This window comes from Alligator sinensis, unplaced genomic scaffold (assembly GCF_000455745.1).
Source record: "Alligator sinensis unplaced genomic scaffold, ASM45574v1 scaffold88_1, whole genome shotgun sequence".
Classification (NCBI taxonomy): Eukaryota; Metazoa; Chordata; order Crocodylia; family Alligatoridae; genus Alligator; species Alligator sinensis.
Genome location: NW_005842347.1, coordinates 641,427 through 661,271, shown reverse-complemented (window position 1 = coordinate 661,271; position 19,845 = coordinate 641,427). Strand labels below are relative to the sequence as shown.

Below are 19,845 nucleotides of genomic sequence, written 5' to 3'. Positions count from 1 at the left end.
GGCCTTGGTGTTGATGGCACTCTCCTGGGGAAATGGGAGACATGAGTTCAGATAACTTAGAGGCAAGATGGGCCTAGGACCCAGTCTTCTACTTCCTGGGCAAGTGTCTTAGCCAGTACACTATTGGTTAAAAGGTAGGCACTGCTAATGCAACCAGTAAGGATTCAGGGTCTTGCATGTAATTTATGCACTTTCCCAGATAGAATTGGATCATGATACAGAAATTAGATGTCTAGGTGACTATTGGAGTGCTTCTGAGCATGCACAATAGGCCAAGTCTCATCATACAGGGTGAAATAGGGTTGTGTTTACTGACTAAGAAAAACTGGATTAATATCTGGTCCATAGTCTGTACAAAGAGAAGATTTTTATTGGAATACCTTTCAATCTAGCAAACAGTGGCATGACAAGATCCAGTGGTTAGAATCTAAAGCTAGATCCATTTAGGCTAGAAGTAAGGTAACAGTGTACTAAGGATATGGTAGATTCTCCTTCAGTTGGTGTCTTAAAATGAAAACTGGATGACCTTCTAAATAAAATGTTCTGTGGCTCATAAACAACAGTTGAGCCTTCACGTTGGTATACTTGCATTAAATTCTTTGCCTGTTGTACATGGAATTAGCCTAGAAGATTTTAATAGTCTATTTGCCTTTTGCCCTTTAATCTATAAATTTGTACAGCTTATTTAAGACTGGGTATCATTTGCATACTGTGTTTCTTAATTGTCCCAGATACTTCTACTTCTTTTATTACCAGATGTTTCATTGTAGCACCTAGTAATCCCTGGCATAGATCAAAACTCCACTGTGTTAAGTTCTATACAAATGTAGAAGGGCAAAATGGCCCCTACTCTGATAGATATTGAACAGATAAGATGGCAGACAGGACCTATATGGGGCCTAGCATGACAGCACTAAATGTAAAAGAACAACTGCCATATTTTATCTTTTGGATTTTCCCTGGACCAAGCGAATATAGCCACTTAAACTACACTACACTTTTGTTGTTTTTGCAAATGAGTCGATATAACTTCATGGTCAGTAGTGTCAACGAATCAGAGTGAGCACCCTGATCTTCTTCCCTTGCTAGTAGGTGCCAGCCTCCAGACATAACTGGTATAATCTCCATGTTGTACTCAGGTGTCAGAGGGACAACCAGGATGCAGGTGGTTGGGGCTTGGCCCTAAAGAGTCATAACCCAGGAGGTCTGGAACAGACAAGGCCAGGAAAGCAAGGGTCCCAACCAAAGGCCGGGGGATCAAGAGCCTTGAGGTCAGGAGGCTGATGTTTGTAAATGGCTGGGATGTAGGCAGTCACTATGGATAGAACCACAGATCAAGGGAGGGAAGGCCACTCATAGGAGGTGGGGATCTACACCACAGTCTGTAGCTAGCAGGGGTCAAGTAGAGTAGCTTTATAGGACCAAGCTAAGCCAGGAGCCAAGCACTGATTGTCAAGTGACAGGGGTCTGGATTGGAGTCCAGAAGCTGACAAAATAGTTTGGAAGCACAGGGGTTTAGGCTGGAGTCTGGAACAAGCAGCTGGCAGGCAGGAACTAGAAACCATGAACCACAAGTAGGGGTGCACTGATAGAGATTTTTTGGGGGCCGATACTGATGGCCGATTTTTAACAAACCATATTAGCTGATACCCATCCAATTGGCGATATGCAGGTCTGGCTGGTAAGTCTGTTGTGTGGGAAGGGTGAGGGGGGAAGGAAGTGGCATGTTGGGGGTGCAGATCAAGGTCCCTGTGGTGAGGGAGGGAGTGGGGCTGGGGCAAGGGCGGGCACTGCACATCTGGGGTGGAGCACAGGATAGAGCCATGAGCGGCTTGTCTGGTGGGTGTAGGGGCGCTCCCACCATTGGACGCACCCTGGGAGGGCATGGGGTGAGGCGTGTGCCTCCAGCTGTGTGCCACTGGCCCTGAGTGCAGCCCAGCTCAGCCCCCCCACTAGGAAGAGTCCACTGCTGCCCTACCCTGTAGTGGCAGCCCGCCCTCGCCCCGTGCACAGATCCAGGGCACATGCCCCCATGCCCTCCCAGGTGTGTGCAGCTTTGGGAGCCCGGCCCCCCTTCCCCATGCCCCTTAGATGAGCCACTCATGGCTCCATCACTCATGGGGCCGTCAGCTGGGCAGCCCCTTCCCCAGCCCCACTCCCTCCCCCCACCGCTGGGGCCTCAATCTGTCCCATGCCTTTCCGCGCCCCTTCCCTCACAACAGACCTACCAGCTAGACCTGGCTGCTCTCCATGCTGCCGGCTGCGGTCCTGGCCGCCTGTGTGCTGCACTGGGGCTGCGCACACGGATGGGGCATTTATTGGCAACATTGGCCACATCAGCCAAAAAAGCCTATTGCCAATACTGTCAATTTTCCTTATATTGGTGGCAATCTGATATGGGACTGATGTATCAGTGTACCTTTAGCCACAAAGCCAGGAAGCATGACAGAGGGAACAGGAAACCAGGAACTAGCAAGGAGGACCTAGGACACTAGAAGTAAATAGGCAGGACCCAGGGACTGCAATACTAAAAATCAAGGTGGGAGCCACAAAACTAGGGGAAAGGAATCAGGAACCCCAGGCTAGAAAGAGAGACATCTATTTTGAGTAGTCTTCTGGGTGCTGAAAGAGCAGCTGTTTATAAGTAGGCAGCCACACTTACGCAGGCAACGGAGGCTAGCTGGCAACCAGGGCCATTCATGTAACCAAGGCCAGCTGGGGGCAATTTAGTTAGACTATTGCCTTGGCTTTTGACATCAGGGGACTTAGTTCTGTTTCAGCTGCAACCAGAGTAGTTCCAGCCATCTTTTTTCATAATCTTTCCCCCAAAAGAGGAGTCAAAACATGACGGTAATTGGAGAAATCATCAACATACAGGGAACTTGTTGAGGAAGGATCTAACTTACCAGTTCTCAACCTTGATAGCCTTAGCACCCCTCAGAAAATGCCAAGTCTAGGCTTCCCCTCTTTTTTTTTTTTATCATTGAAAAATAATAGAGCAATTCTTCTATTGCAAAAACTCAGATCATAATAAGTTAGAATGTTTTCAACATTGGATTCTTATTTGACATCTCTGGTTTTATTTTGTGACTTACATGCCATCCTGGTTGGAAAAAAAAAATTAAATCACTGACCTAGCTAGTGCTTGTAGTTTTTGCTGATGCCCAGAGGGGAGGTACTAACTTCAGTCAGTTTCTCTCCATTTGCTTTTAGATTATTGCCTTCAGCTCCCTCACTCTCTCAGGGAAAACTACCAGCTGAAATTCTAGCAGAGAGGAATCCTATTAGTGTCCAGTCAGTACAGTTTTCTCCACCTTAGTTGCAAACTACTTGACCTGGACTCATGATGATCAACACAATTTTCAAATGAGTGGTATGTCACCATCTTAGATGATCAACTAATGCCACGCTTGGAATGGCTGCACATCAGGATTTTGTAGGAAACCTTTTCTTCTTCTTGCACTATCACGATATGCATGATTGGAACATGATTCCTACCACAAGCTGTCTCATCATCCTCTCTCTTCTTTCATAAATTGCAGATTATCTGAATACCATGGCTGCTTGTAAAAATGAAAACAGTGAAAAGAGTGTTTAAGATCCAAAACATTAATGTTGTGGAGAGAAGGTGACTTTAATATTGTACTGTGTTACTTAAGGTCTGCAGTCAAACTAGCATTCATCCCTGGAGTCTGAAATAAAGAAAGTTCCGTCTGCCCTAAAAGGAAGACCTTCACTCCAATGTTGGGTTGGGGATGAATGTAATACACTGGAGTCCCAGGAGTAGCTGTGACACCCCCTAGTGGCTCTGTGACCGTGCCTTGCTCTGCCCCTAGGGTGCCTTCCTGTCTCGCCTGCCACTCCTTGATGGAAATATAAATGAATACGGAGGTTGCCCACAAGCCTTTGCCTCAGTCCAACTGGACCCTTTTGGTCTCTGTCTGTACCCAGGCCCCTTGCCGGGCCTCAGTCTGTAACTGTGCCACCGAAGGGCACCAAAGCCTTGAGGGCTAATTGCATGGCTCCAAATCCTCCCCTTTATCATGCCCCATGCCTCATGGGTATTACAGAAACAATTAGTGGCAATGCGTAGGGGGTGCACAGGGGTGCACGTGCACCCCCTGAGAGCACCGGTGCACCCCCTGTCAGGCTGCACACCCTGTTTAGCCGGTGGGCAGGGGGACAGGTGGGAGCACCTGGGGTGGCCGGAGAGCAGGGCTGCCAGCAAAAGCTGTGGGACTTGCAGAAGAAGTGTGGCCACTTTTTGGTGAGTGAGATCAGCCACAGGGGACACCCCCCTCACCCCCGGTTGCTTACTGGTATCAGGGGGACACATGCCCCCCCTGACTCAAGAGGCACCAGTCACCCATGGAAACAATGTTCCCTCTGTAGGGCTTCAGCCTCCATGCCCTCTGCCCCTTTAATCTTGCTAGGCCTTCACCCACTGAACTGGACCTGGCCTTAAGGCTCTAGCTCTCTTTGTCCCTTCTGTCACCAGGCCCCAGGCCTCTTATGTGGCTTCTCTGCCTGCTCTGGGCTCAATAACTGCAGTCAGTTGAGTGCCCCCTGGGTGCTAATGAGGCCTCCTTATCTCCCTTTCCAGCTTCATCCCAAACTAGCAGTGTAATAACAATATAACATAAGCCCCTGGGCTATAACATAATAATAACAAAGTAACAGCTCCCTGTCCCTTTACTGGGGCAAACCTTTACCCATTGCATAGTGTGCCTCCTAGCCAGGGTACCTCGCAAGTTCCCTGAGCCTCCCTGTTCCTGTTGAAAGCAAACGATCAGCCCAGCATCTCTGGGTGGCTCCCATGGGCAGGAGCTCCTTCCTCTTGGGCTTGTATGTTTCCAGGGCCTTGCTTATATCTGGTGAGATGACCACTTGCAGGTGTCTGCTGACTGCCTCAATTTGCCCTGTTGCCCTGGCCACTGGCAGCTGCTGTGTCCTGCCTGCCCTTCAGTGCTCCCTGGCTGGGATGCCTTTGTCTTAAAGTAACATAGAGCTCAGGGCTCTTTGTTACAATAAGCATGACCCCAGTACAACAGTGATACTGAATCAAACAGGAGGATGGCCAGCTACCCCAATCACTGTACAAACATGGGCTCTGAAGGTTGCCAGGATATGAACTGATGATTTAATTCCTTGCCAAGAGAGACTGAAATTCTCGTCATGTCTTTAATGCATTTAATACAATGCATTTAATTTGTAAATACAGTACAGTACACTTCATAGTTCTTCTGGTGCAAAAGTGAAGCTGAGTACAGTTCAGTCTGTTGCAACACTGTTGTAAGTAGCAGAAAAGCGACTAGTGGTTGGAAGGCCAGAGTCATGCTGAGTCCTGAAATATTGGCTTGGCAATTGGTTGTCTGTTGAAATTCCAGGTGTTTTCTGAACTAAGAAGCCACAACGTTAAATCCTGTCATGAAGAGCTGGTCCCTCTCACTGCTATGACTTTATATAAATACCAAACTTTTTCAGGAAAGGAAGTTCCGACTCCTTCAAAGCAGCCTATCATTTATAGCATTCTAGCTCTTGAAGGTAATGTTGAATGATTCTACCAAACATGTTTGGAATACCTCCTGATAGCTGAGTGTTAGGCAGATTTTTCCTTAGTAAAAGTATAATGGTAATGTAGTCTGAATATATAGGCTCTAGCTGACGTATCAAAGAAAGAAAGCCAGATTTTCATTGATTTTCTTCATCTCTGCACCAGTAGTTATAAAGAAAAACTATTTCGGCATAAAGCAGGTTTTACTACCCTGTGGGTGCATATGCATGTGCACTTTACTGCACATGAGACTAATTTCATGTGCTGTAAAGCATCACTGTCTACATGTGTGCTGCATTTAGTGCTTAGTAGATTAATTTACTCTGGTGTAGTATAGTTCCATCAGACAGATACTATCCTGTGCTGCAGTAAATTGTTGTGCTTAAGTGCACGTGCATATGAAGACATCAGGGTTAGTTTATGCTGGCTCAAATTGAGCCAGAGTATATTCAGTTGCATTAATTGCACGTGTAGATGCACCCTGTGTTTCATTGCCAGAGGTGGGAGGTCCCAAGTACTAGAGTTCTGTGAAGTTAGAAGGAAGGAGCTAGTTTGAGTGAGCTTTCAAAGCTTTGCTATTCTCTATAAGAAAGTAGATTTAATGGAGCTTAAAGAGCCAGTGCCTCATTAGTGTTAGACCATATACTTCTGATGGAAAGAAGTGGTCAGGAATGAGAATCAACAGTTTTTGGGGGATATGTGTAGTCCTTAAGATCCAAAGCATTTTGTTTTACATTGATTCCTTCAAAGTAAGCTATTTGCATATTTTTTCAAATGATTCAAAACATTTCCCAATCTAAGTAGGTGCTCTTCAGAAAGAACAGCAGTCACTTTAAGACTCTCAGGTATCTTGTTTAAATGCATCTGTTTTTAGTATAACTGGTATACTGGTAAAATTAACTAAATTGCAAACTGTTTTTCATTTTAAAAAGAATCAGGAACCAGATTCTGGGACTGGAAACGTGAACTGCTGTGATTTTGTAAGTTAAACTCTAGAGTTCAAAGAGTTATTTAGGCGAATTACTTGATTTAATTGTGCTGACAACCCATGACCATTTATGTCAATACAAGTATATATCTGTGTCACCTAAGTAAAATGTATTGAATTTTATAGGATATTTTAGTGAGAGATTTGTGTGCATGTTTTCCAAGGTGGCTTTGTATGTAGTTTAATGCCTCAAGAGTATAGGCATACTTTTATGCTTGAGGCGGACTGCAGATATTTAGTGTATTTGTGTTTTGTAATGTGGCCATTAATAGATAATCTTTCTCATCTGCTATGGTTACCATGACAGGGAAGGACATGGATTGCTGTTGATTTTCCTGGGTCTGATTTTAAATCAGTGTGTTCTGCTTGAAATCAAAATGAACTGTACCATTTATTTTGGGGGAAAAAATCTCCTTAAAGCATTCAGGGAAGTTTTCTTCTTTTGTAGACATATAAATGCATCTGATTATTATTATCCCTAATAGCTTACAGTGTTAGTACTGCAGTATAATTTCAGGCTATAGGGTGTTAACAATTATTTTCCTGGCTGATATACTTTGTAAATGAAGATATACCCATCCTCATTAAATTTTAAAGTTTTGGAGAGAATTATAGAAAACCACCATGTTTCTGGGTAAATCATTAATTATATATGTTATTTTTTTAAAAAAAGACGGCTTCATAGATTTTAGAAAGCATACCCTTCCTGGATGAAAATAGTTTCTGCTGAAGGAAAAGAGAAAAAAAATAAAAGAAAATAGTAAAAACTTAAGTGAACTTACTTTTTGGCATACTCATTTTATACATTTTTTTCTAACCTGTTCTTTCCTCTTCTCCTTTCATGGAGGCACACTGAGATAGGGGAGCACCAGCCAAGGCCTGCCTGCTCCCTTGTCTTGCAGCACACGGAGGTTGAGGCATGTGAGGACGGGAACACCAGCCCAAGGCTGTCTGCTCCCCTGTCTTGAGGCACACAGCACCCCAGCCAACTGCTCCACTCCTCGGCTGGCTGGGGTGCAGTGTGCCCTCATTGTGCCCCTGGCTCTTGTCTTTGTCCCAGCATACACTATTTTCGCATGCTTTGTGTCGCTTTTTTGTGGGGGAGAAAAGATGGGGGGTGGAATCCTGGTAGCAATTTGTGCCCCCATGCTGCAAATTCACAGTGCTGTGCATGGTTTAATGTGCAATATATGTGGTTTGTGGCACCACAAACCCCACATGTCCGCACATCTGGATGTGCCCTAGGAGGTTTCCCCCTTTCCCCTGTTTTCCAGTAACCCAGATGATCTTCTAATTTACATACCTAACTGTTTATGACTCAGTAGCCACTTTTACTCATTTTCTCCTGTGGATCCTATGCCCTTGGAGGAGATGACATAAAGAATGAAACACAATAATGCCTGTTGTAGTTACTGCTCTCTACTCGGATGCTTTTACCCACTCTGTATAATTCTTAGGATTTATATTTGCCAGGATTGCTTGTATTAATTTATAATTCAGAAGAATAAGAATCCCATTTTACTGAGAGTTGTAGATGTAGGTATTTGTGGTGGTTACAGCTACCTACCATTTGTGTACGTGGACATATACCCTGTGGCTAATATATCTTCTTGTATTTTTCTTTTGTTATGCTATTCTTCTATATTCCATGTTGAAACTGGCTGTTGTGTTGTTGTGGCAATTTTTTTTATAATATAACATTGCTGTTGACTACTGCTGTTGCTTCACTTTGACTTTTTCCATGTTAGCTTGCCTTTTTATCATTTCTCAGTCGAAAGAAATGAGAAGTTGGATGCCTCTCCCATTGTTTTTTATGGTTGCAGCCATTGTTTGTTCTGAGTTGTATTCTTTTAACTTTATCTATAACAAATCCAGCTTATCAAGCAACAAGTTTAAGATTTAAAAATGCATCCAATCTTCTAAGGGGCCTGTGGCTTCATTCTGAGGTGTGGAGCACCACTGGGATTTTATTTTGGCAGTAGTGGGGCAATCGAAAATGGCATTAATGCCCATGGCTTCTTGAGGTATCAGAGAAACTCAGGCATCCAGCCCAAGGAGCCAAATGAATTTGATGCCCCTGGCCTAAAGTATACAATAAAGACATATGTTCACCTTCCATCAAAATTGCTCCCTCAACCAAGTCAGTCTCTAAAGAGGAGACCTCTCCTCTCCTCCCCATTTCATAGTCAATATTAAGCTTTTGTATTTCTTCATCTGTATATGAAACCTGCTTAATAATTCACCTCTGTTCTGAGATTGTTTCTCTGTAGGGTGAACTGATTTAAATAACCAAGCAGGAGAGAACTTCATAGATTTCATAGACATCAGGGCTGGAAGGGACCTCGGCAGATCATCGAGTCCAGCCCCCCGCCCAAAGGGCAGGAAGTCAGCTCGGGTCATAGGATCCCAGCAAGATAAGTATCCAGTTTCATCTTGAAGGTGTTCAATGAAGGCGCTTGAACCACCTCCGGTGGCAGGCTGTTCCAGACCTTTGGGGCTCGGACAGTAAAGAAGTTCTTCCTTATGTCCAGCCTGAAACGATCTTGAAGTAGTTTATGACCATTCGACCTAGTCGTCATCCCTTGGTGCGCTCTGGTGAACAAACGTTCCCCCAGATGCTGGTGGTCACCCCTGATAAACTTGTAGGTGGCCATCAGATCACCCCTGAGCCTGCGCTTTTTCAGGCTAAAGAGCCCCAGGGCTCTCAGCCTGTCATCGTAGGGTCTGCTTCCCTGACCTCTGATCATGCGCGTGGCTCTTCTCTGGACTCTCTCAAGCTTCTCCACATCCTTTTTGAATTGTGGAGCCCAAAACTGGACACAGTACTCCAGCTGCGGCCTCACTAAGGCCGAGTACAGGGGGAGAATGACGTCCCGGGATTTGCTTGAGAAAACTCCACAACTCCAAGGAGTTTCAGTTTGCTACATCGCAAGTCATTTAAGTCACATTAAATCACATCCCAAGGCACATTATGCCACTGAATTTGCTACAGCAGCTGGAATTACTGCGCAATATGCCGTCGCCACATGCAACACCAACACCATTATAGTGGTGCGGAATCATTTAACCTGCTTTAAACGTCTTGCGCACACGCCCCTCATTTCATCTACACACAGGCTTAAACACCTTTTTCTCTGTATAGGTGCTTATGGTGAATTACAGTTGAGCCCTTTGTGAATTCCAAGAGGGAATTCATTATTCCTCTCATCTGTATTTTTGTCTGAATTGCATTACCATTTACTAACTGTATTAGACTGGCCTATTTATCTTAGTCCACAGCTTCCAGACCTTTATCCCCTCTACAAATTTGAAAATGGATCAAAATAATTTGAACTCTGAATCAAAGGGGGAAAAAAGGATGACTGAAACTAAGATTTATCTTCATGTTACAGTGAGACCTGTACACATATTCATTTTCATGAAATGTAGTTTTGGGTTTCTGATTTCTACGTATCGGAAGGGTAAAAAAAAATCTATATTTATATTTATATCTCCATAGATTGAAAATTGTAATTTGATGTGAACATTAGAGGGTTTATAACATTTTGAAAGTCCCCACGTAATGGATTCGCTTTAATATTTCTCATAGTAAGTTTGCACGCATACAGCCATGAAACATCTGATGTGTAGAAATTCTCTTGCCTTTGAGCTAAGTCAGTATCTAAAGTAATCTCATCCTGATATTCTTTTGATAGGAATCAAAATAACATGTCCTACAGCCCACTAGGGGGTAGGTAGATACTGTTACATTTCTTCTGCTTGTAAACCAAGATTTATTTTAAATTCATTTTTAGTAAATCTTCCATTTGCTGTACTTGTCCAAAGCAATTATGTATGACTGAGTTGACTGTTATAAACAAAAAAAATATTGTAAAATATAGAACAAAATAGAGCATGATTAGGACATAAATGTAAGTAAAAACCTACACCGATCTACAATTTCTGTACAAGGCAAAGATCTAGATATAACATAAGTCAGACTCTAGAAAGGTGCATATAAATTCAGTGCCTGGTGCATTTTGCTGTTGTTGTTTTCTCATTATTTTAATCTTAAATTCAGATATACCTTCTTAATTCAACAAAAACTTCATGTGTGCATATTAGAGAACAATTTGCTTTTGTGGTTTGGATTGTTTTGTTATGTGGATTATTCTGAAAAACTACTAGAAAGCTCTTATACTTAGCACAGCCAATGCAGTACTCTTATTCATTTCAGAGGGAGCAAGAATCCCTCAGCTGCACTTACAACTTTCTTTTCTATAAAAAGCAGACTGCCAATTAACATCAAAAGGGGGCACTCCCTCTAAAATTATTCCAGAGAAAAGGCTCAAAGGACCCGTCTTGGACATTACCCATCTTGCCCTTTTCTGCTTACCATGAGGAATATCAGCAATATAGAAAATTCCTCATATCAAAGAAGTGTTTCAGAATCTACTTGCATGCTCAAGTGAGAGAGTACTTTTCTATGAATTCATTTATACTGAGTATTATTCACTAGTATAAACATGCAGGGAAAACCAAAAATGTATTAGAGTGTCTTTTAACTGCCTTTGTAATCCTGTTTAAATCTATGTAATCATTCTGTATAATTCCACTTACTTCTTTTAGGGCCACTACTTTCATTAAATTTTGACATTTTGATAGGTGACATTGGATAGGTGATTTGGTAGATGAAGAAAACTAATGAACACTTCTCCTTCACCACCAAACTCTGTGTTGTTCATGTCTTTAAGCTTCACCCAAGGAGTCTGGTTTTACATTGCCTCTAATCATAGAGTGCCACTGGGAGTTAATACACCATACTGCTACTTTCATTTCAAACAAGTTTCTCCTGAAAACCTACTTCTACCAAAAAAAAGGCATTTATTTTACTTATTAAACAAAATAAAATGCATTTCACTATGCTGCGCACTAGCCTATTTTGAGTTACCATATAATCTTATTGATATACCACCATGCATCATCATTTGCCCCTGCCTAGTAATTTGTTCCTCCTCCTGTTGTCATGTCTTCAATTAGGATGTAATACAAAGTTCTCATTTAAGTTGTTTTGTTCTCAACCTGACAGTTGGTGTACCTTGGTGCTCAGTAGACTTTGTGCCTGTCACAGCAACTCCGGTGGGGCTACTGAGAGAGGGTGTTCATAGGCTCCCAGAAGGTAAAGCCAGAGGGAGACATTAAACCCTGCTCTGGCAGCCCCACCAAAACAGTCAGGTGCATGTTTTAAAGACCCCAGGGGGCTACCCCTTCCCACCACAGCCTCTGATCCTTCATTCCTACAAACTAGGGCAGTCCCAAGTATCACTGAAGAATCAGGACTGGTCTCGGGGCTGGTCCCAACAAATCAGCTAATTGTTGTCACAGACCCTGGGGCAGCCCCAAGCTTGTTGGAGACCAGTACAGCCCAGGCCAGTGCCAACAATATTGTCAGCAGACTGACTGGAGACTGGGGCTGTCCTGAGCTATTTCCAACTATCAGCTGATTGTCAGGCATTGATTTGGAGAGCCCCAATGTGTCGACATGACACATGTTCAGTCTAAGGTGCCCTATAAACCAGCCATAAAAAGGTTCTACATTATTTGTGGAACATTTTTATGGCTCATTGTGTTAGGCCATTCCCTTGAATCTGGGGTCACAGTCTGCCTGGCAAGACCACTGGTCCTGGCCCGCTACCCCCTGGCTGATCATTCAGACTGGGCAAAGCAGTCGGGAAGCCTCCATCAGGGCCTAAACATCTGCTCATTCCCTGCTGTGGGAATGGCCAGTTGGGGTCAGCCAATTCTTCACTTCCCTCTGTATAAACTCCTGCACAGGAACAGGAAGTGTCCTGTGCTTTGCTCAGCTGGAGCCCAGAGTGTCTTGCTGTTTCCTCCAGCCTGTGGCTCTGCCTCAGTTCTGCTTGATCTCCTGGCTTCTCAACTTGGCTTGCCCTCTTACTCTGCTGTCTGTCTGATCCTTTGGCCTCCTGACTTGGCATGTCCCTAGACCCTACACCCTGTTTGATCTCCTGGCTTCTTGCCCTTGGCTGCCCTTTGACTCCATACCCTGTCTGATCCTCCAGCTTCCTGACTTAGTCTGTTCCCAAACCCAGTTCTTGGATTGGCTTTCTGGCCACCCACTATCCACTGAGACAGTTTTCCATTTTATGATGCCTTGTTTAGGTGCTCATGTCACTTTGCATAAATGCAAAGTGCAGAAAGGGCCTAAACTGCACTGACTAGAGTATATGGTTAACCACCAGAGTCTAGTTTGGGAAGCTTAATCAACTTTTCGAAGATTCTCTTGTGTTGAGGGAATCCTCAGCTGACTGTCTGGAGATATAAACAACCCCAAGTTCTTGGTTTGCTTTTGTTTGCTTTCATTTGCTTTGCTTGGGTTGTTTAGATGCTGAGTTATATCATCAAATAAAAACATCAAATAAGGTAATGTGATTGTGCTAAATAAATATGCAATAACTGAATATGTGATCTGTAAATCAAATAAAAGTATCCCCTGTATTCTCTGGAAATTCACAGGAACAGAAATCAGTTATGCAGGCATATCAACACTCCAAGTCCTTTTACTAGTATGACACCTTCAAACCAAAGTAACAGGCACCTTAGAAATGCCACTGATAGATGAGACAGCTGGATTTATGTGAATATTATTATTATTATAGACTGCTTTTTTGTTTACTATGACGGGGCCATGGTGCCCGAGGAGCCCCTCGGGGTGCGGCGCGTGCCCATCCGTGTCATGCCTCTGGTAGGCTGGCTATGGCTGGGGCTGTCTACCCTGGGGGGTGCGCAGGCAGGGTCCGGGGCCCTCCCGTGCGAACTCCGTGCTAACTCACGCGCCGGCAGAGAAGCGTGCCTGTTTGCGCAGCCTGTTCGCGTGGCTCCGGTCGCGTGGCTCCCTGGGGGGCTGGGCGAAGTAGGGGCCTGGGCGGGGCTTGGCCCTGCCCGGGTCCACTCAGCCGCCTCCTCCCACACACACACACTAAGGGGTTAGCCCCCTCTCTCCACGGGCCCCGCTTACCCCGGCTGTGCTTCTGGGGGGCTTCGGGGGAGCGGGGGCGCAGCGAGCTTTCACCCGCGCGTCTCTCACCGCTTCTGAGTCTAACTGGGCTTTTTTCCCGGTCAGCGGGCCCTTTTAAACTGCGCGCATGCGCAGTGGGCCTGCCGTCGAGGAGCTGCTCTAAACTTTGGTTAAAACATTGATTGTGTTCTGTATACTTTTACATTTTTTCTTAAAGGAAGGTTGATTTTTTTTCATTAGACTATAACCACTACAGTGTGTTAATTTCTAAATAAATATAGCTTTTGCTACTTTTGGTTCCACGTTTCATTAATCAGTAGAAAGTCTATGCATTTAAGTAGTTATATATTTAAATATATATATCTTGTTATTCTAAATGTTTAAGTCATATCATGTTAGGAAAGATCATCCAATATTTTCTGTTTCCTAGGTGGCTATTTCTGAGTCATGGTTTATGTCAACATGCTTTGTATAACATTGGAATTCAATAAAAATGCAGGAAGTAAGCATTTTAAAACTGTTTATTTTTAGTCAAGTGGAACTGTATGAAATATGATGGATACATTAAAAAGGTTTATCAAAACATGTTTCATTTAACAATAACTGATGTTTTAAACGAGGAAATATTTGTAGTTAGCAAATAGAACTGGTTGGTTTTGGTTCCTGTATCCTTCAGGTTTTTAGAACTAGTAGATCTCAGGCTCTCAAACTTCATTTGTATTTATAGATTAATTGATTTATAGATTTATTTATGGAAAAAGGAAACAAACTTATCTGCTTATTCACTTCCAGCTGATTTCACAACCGTTGAATAGAAATGATAGAGAACTGTTCTAAACTGAATAAACTATAATCTTTTCTCTGCACCTGCAGACTACAGCTCAAAACTAGGTTATCACTTTAATGAATTATGGTTCAGTGTGCTTAGCCAGTAACTTTCCTCTGTTCAGTGATTTGGCTATCCAAATGTAAAATAAAATAAAAATCAGCAGCATGTGTATACTCTTTTTAAGGAATTTAAATTATTTTAATACATTATAGTAAATTTAGGCCTTAATCTACATCTAAATATTAATTTCATACTTAATTTTAAATAAGATTATTTTTTAAAAGGAAGAAAGATATCTAGGCTAAACGTCATTGATGTGATGCATACATTAACAATCATATTTTTTATCCTAGCTGTTGTGTCAGGAGTTTGACATTTGCTCCCTGACATTTTGTCATTCAGATGTAGTGATGCGGTATCACCACATGGTGATGCAATATAACCACATGATGAGTTTCTGTCATCACTGCAGTAAAAGCAAGATTCTTGAGTTAACCTTTTTGGAAGCAGATCCATCAAAACTGGGACTGCCCACTCAAATAAGAGGTATATAGGTTCCTAGTTGTCCTAGAGAAATAGGACAAATGCTTAGTGATTGGACATGATGCATTTTATATTCTGATGGAAGATACTTTGTGGATTTGCAGTAATAATTTTTCTAAAGTTGGTTTGTTTTTATAACTGCTTCCATTATTCTACCTCTTTTCACTTTGAAGGGTTGTATCTGCTCACAGCAGTTTTTGCTGTTTCTTCAGTTCTTTGACCCCTCTGCATTGCCGACAAAACAAACAACCTAATAGAAAAATAAAGTCTTGAACGTTCTATTTAAAGAAAGGATTTGGAAACAAATGTTGAACAGTTCTATTTTTGGGAGGTTGTCTGTCCAATATTTCAGGTCCTCAGATGCTACAGTGATCTGACTGATATAAACACCTGCAATAAATGCTGTGTATGCTGACTTTTGACACCTCCCTACTCCTTTAAGTTGCTTTTTTATAGTGAGCTTTGCTGGTTGTCTGAAAAAGATTGATCCAAACCACATAATACTGTAAGCTCAAAGGATCCTTTGCCATTTGGCTCCCCCCTATATTGTGAAGCATAATTTCAGTGAACTGGTTTTCTAATTCACTATAAGAATGATATTGACATAATGACATAGCCATAAAAAGTAGGCAGTTTTGTCCCATTTGTGAGATGAGTATTGACAGTTTTTTTCCTTTCAAGATGAAAACAAATGATCAATATGTTACTAGTCATATTTCATGCCGGCAGTGAATTATTGACAATTAGGTTGCCCAAATTCCATACTTTATCTCATAAATACAAGAAACGTTTAAATAACATCAATGCTAGAATGCAGTCTTGAAGACAGGGAAATACAGAATGGAATTTATTCTTCTGCTTGGCCCAGTGAACAATGCGAAAGGAAAAGTCCCACAATAAAGTAAGGCAGAGGCCAACATTTCCAGGTGTTGTAGGCAGGTGCGGCTTCTTCAGAGATACTAGAGTTGCTTTGGTATATGTGATGCACACTTGTACATGTTAGGAAACCATCTACCAGATTCTGTACAACTGCATAGTGCTAATAATGCATTCCAAGGCAAGTAGTAACCTTTGCAGTGTATCAAAGAACAAGTCACCACATGGGATTGTGGGAGTTTATCAGTTGGGTTCAAACTAGTTTGAACTGTTTCATCTGCACTGATGTTTAAAATGGGTGGGAGTAGAAGAAAAGATATGATTTCAGTGGTGTTGGGCATTGTCAGCACCCCTTTTGGTTAAATCTGCTGAAGAGCAAGCCTAACAGGATTCTTTGACTGTTTGCAGTCTTAATATTGTTAAAATCAAGGTGGCTTGAGAGACTTCTTACAGTCTCCCAAGCAAACATACATTCAAGTGGCTATTTAAAGTGAGTACTGTAACATTTATTGATTAAATATATATATTATCAAGAGCTGAAAAATAGCAACATGTATTTGCCTGAGACCAGAAATCATCTTTGTGAGCTCTTTTAGTCCATCACTTAAACAAGAATGTGTGTGTTGTTGGTTTACCAAGGCATATTTACCAGATAGACTAGAATGGCTCCTTAAAAGCTATTACAATCTGTTATGCAGTTACATATTTATAAATATTTGTAGAACACAAGGCTGTCAGTGTCTTTTTTTCTAAGTGTGCATTTAGCCACAGAATAACGCATTATAAAGCTTGTGAGAAAATAGTTCTTGTCTACCTTCAACATAGAAACCATAGTAAAACTCTAAAATATTTCAGTTGCTGTTTCCAGTCTTGATTTCATAGACAGTACCCTTGGCCTAGCAAGCCATCCAAAAGGATACAGAATTTGACTCCATAGCAGGCTAGCTTATACAAGAGAATAATTATTTTGCTGACTTAGAGAGTTGTCTGGTAGGTTATGGATCAGAGGTGATGTAGGTAATTTAGCTTCCCACACCCTAGTGCAGTGGTTTTCAGCCTTGACAGATGTGAGGCACCCCTTGGAAAATGCCAGCTCTTAGTTTTCCCTCTCTTTTGTTGACTACAAAAAATAATAGAGTAATTCTTCTGTTGGAAAGAACTTGAAAAGACCACAGCAGGGGAGAATGATTTTTAATACTATGAATTCCTTTTTGAAAATTCTGGGTTTATCTTGTGAATCACGGTTGCATCACTAGCAGTGCTAATATTTCATATGGATCCCTGGTTGAGAATAACTGTCTTAGTGTTTCTCCCTTCGTCCAGGCTGCGCTAGCAGTTAGGGCTTACAGCTTGTCTACACAGGAAAATACTACTTGTTTGGATGCTCTTTTGGAACTGGACTCCTGCAGCCCAAGTTTGGACATGAATAGGAACAAACATTTATGAAGTAATGCATTACAGGTTAGGACACAAGTGTAAAATTCATATCTATGCAGACCCTAGAGCTTGCTGCTTTCATGTACAATCATCCAAGGAGACTGATTTCTGTTGGCAGAAGACATTATTCCATTTTTTTCAGGAGCATTTTAAGATTACAAGTGAACTTCACTTCTTAAAAATCCATTTTTTTTTCTAGTTTGTCCAAAGCAGATACCTGAAGAAGCGTCTTCCAATAGAGACTCAAGCCTTACTAACACACCAGTGCAAAGCAAGCTAGTGTCTTCCTTTCAGCAGCACACCAAAAAGGCACTTAAGCAGGTAAGCTGGTATTGGTTGATTATTGTGTGGCATCGTACAGACTATTTAAGAAAGAAACCAGTTGAAAAAAACTGCAGCAAGGTTCGGAAACATTTTAAATAAAATTACTGGTACATTTTAAATAAAATTACTAGCTTAACTATCTGAGCTTTTTTTGCTACTTGAGCTACAATACATTATAGGAAAGTTTTGGAGTGTGTTCTGTTCACTAGAGCCATAGTCCTCTAACTGTATAATTCAGGGATCCAAAAGATGTTTTCCAAGCAAGCTGATTTTCTTACACTTTATTGCCTTCCCATATTTTGTTTTATTTGAACATTGTTAAACTTAAACCCCACCCCAAAGCAAACCTTTGCAAAATATGTTCTCAGAGAAGGTGTACTGAGAGGTTACAATAACGAATACATTGGCTGTTCAGTTCCTACAAATAGTTTGTTAAATAGAATATGTCTATATTCTGATACTTTTTTTGTGGTAAATACTGTATCTGAGAGAGTCTTTGTTTTAAGTAAACTGCATTGGCATGTGTGTAGTTTATGCAATACATAGTAAAACTTCTAGCACGTGTGATTTGGGTATTGTAAACTGAACACAAAGCTGTGTGAAGGATGTGTTCCAAATGCTGCTAAATTGGTTTTACATCACAACGAAGTAATGACAAAAGCACAGAAAATCTCATAAAAAAGGAAGACATCTCTAACCCTTCCATCTTGTTACCATGTGCAAAATGTCCCCCATTTCATAAAGATTTTATTTACTCATTGATTTGTAAAATAAAACCTTTCTAAAAGATTGCATGAGGTTGTGTTACTTTAGTTTTTTCTTGACCTTGTATCCAAGTTTTTGCATTTAGCAAAAAATGTATGATAGCTGAAATATGGTATCTTACATATTAATTTAGCTCCCATATGAGCAAAGCACCTAAGCACATGCTTACATTAATTCCCATTAAACAATTTTTTTAATAACTTAAGTTCATCCATAAATTTAATCAGAAGTCCCATTACAGTCATATTTAAACACTTTGCAGAACTGGCCCAGTAAGTCAGATGAAGTGGAGGAGTGGGTATAACAGACTTCACTAATTGTGAAGGCTATGGTTAAATTGTGAATGAGGCAGACTGTATCTGGAAGCCTTTTTTTTTTTTATGAATGTACTGAAATTTCAGTAATCCACTTCTGTTTTCCTGTTAAATTTTGGCTTTTTTCTACTGTAAAATATGTCTGAACTTTTAGGCTTAGCATTCTTTTACAGCTGTTTTGGGAAGCATAGGGTATGCGTAACTGTGGGGAAACAAATAAAACAAACAAAAAAGATATTACAGATAATGAACATAAAGACCAGGGCTGGAAGTCCTTGCAAAACTTTCCATAGGACAGTATTGTTTCAGCAGCATTAGAAAGGTAAATAATCAGTAGGAGGAACAGAAAACAGTTATAATTAATATTATGTCAGTTAGACATCGTACTTTGTCTTTTGAGCTAATTATTACAGCTGTCTATAAAGAATAGGTTCTCCATGGAGATTACAGAATTGGATATGTATTTCATGCCTTTGTGGTTTGGTTTTCCCCCCACTTTCTTCCTTTGCTTTAAAGCAGTAGATATTTGCCACTGCCACTTCCAGAACTGTAAGTCATGTGAGATAGATGAAGCGATTTTATTGAGAAAATTGCTCTTGAAAGTGTATTTACCTACCATGTATCTTCAGTATTTCTGTGGATTTTATGGACCCCATGTGTTAAATTTGTACAAGAAGAGCCTGTGCTTTTACCAGGGCTGGATTAATCCTTTAGTGGGCCCCAGGCAAACAAACTCATGGGTCCTGGGCTGGTCGAGACCCCCCCCTCCCCAGCCCAGCACTGCTGCGCATGGGGAATGGGACTCAGGGCTGCTGCTGGGAAGGAGCTGCAGTGGTGGCAAGGCCAGCGGAGGGGAGGGGAAGAGAAGGGAGGTGGATGGGGCCATTTGTGCTGCTGCCATGGAGGGAAGGATCGGCTTTTTTGCTTCTGCCATGGAGGGAAGGGTCGGCGCCCCCCCCCCCCTCCCCGCCCCCGCAGCTCAGGGCTCTGGGCATGTCTAGCTTGCCTATGCGTTAATTCGGCCCTGGCTACTACATGAATACACAAAGCCATCAGGAAATTATATGTGACGCGCGCGCGCACAGACACACACACACAAGTGCTTCTGGTCCGCTTCCAGGTCCGCCGCCAAGCGGGCTAGGGACCCCCATGCTCCCATAAGATGCTCCATCTGCCTCACCATCTCGGCATTTCTTA

General features: G+C 42.1%; 1 protein-coding gene across 1 annotated transcript in view; it reads left to right on the top strand.

Moving 5' to 3' along the window:
* The window catches only part of ASXL3 (ASXL transcriptional regulator 3), a 157,037-nt gene that overhangs the window by 54,083 nt on the left and 83,109 nt on the right, over positions 1 to 19,845 (top strand). Inside the window, 1 exon segment of the mRNA XM_014522402.2 lies at positions 17,445 to 17,566. Coding sequence (XP_014377888.2) covers positions 17,445 to 17,566 — 122 coding nt within the window.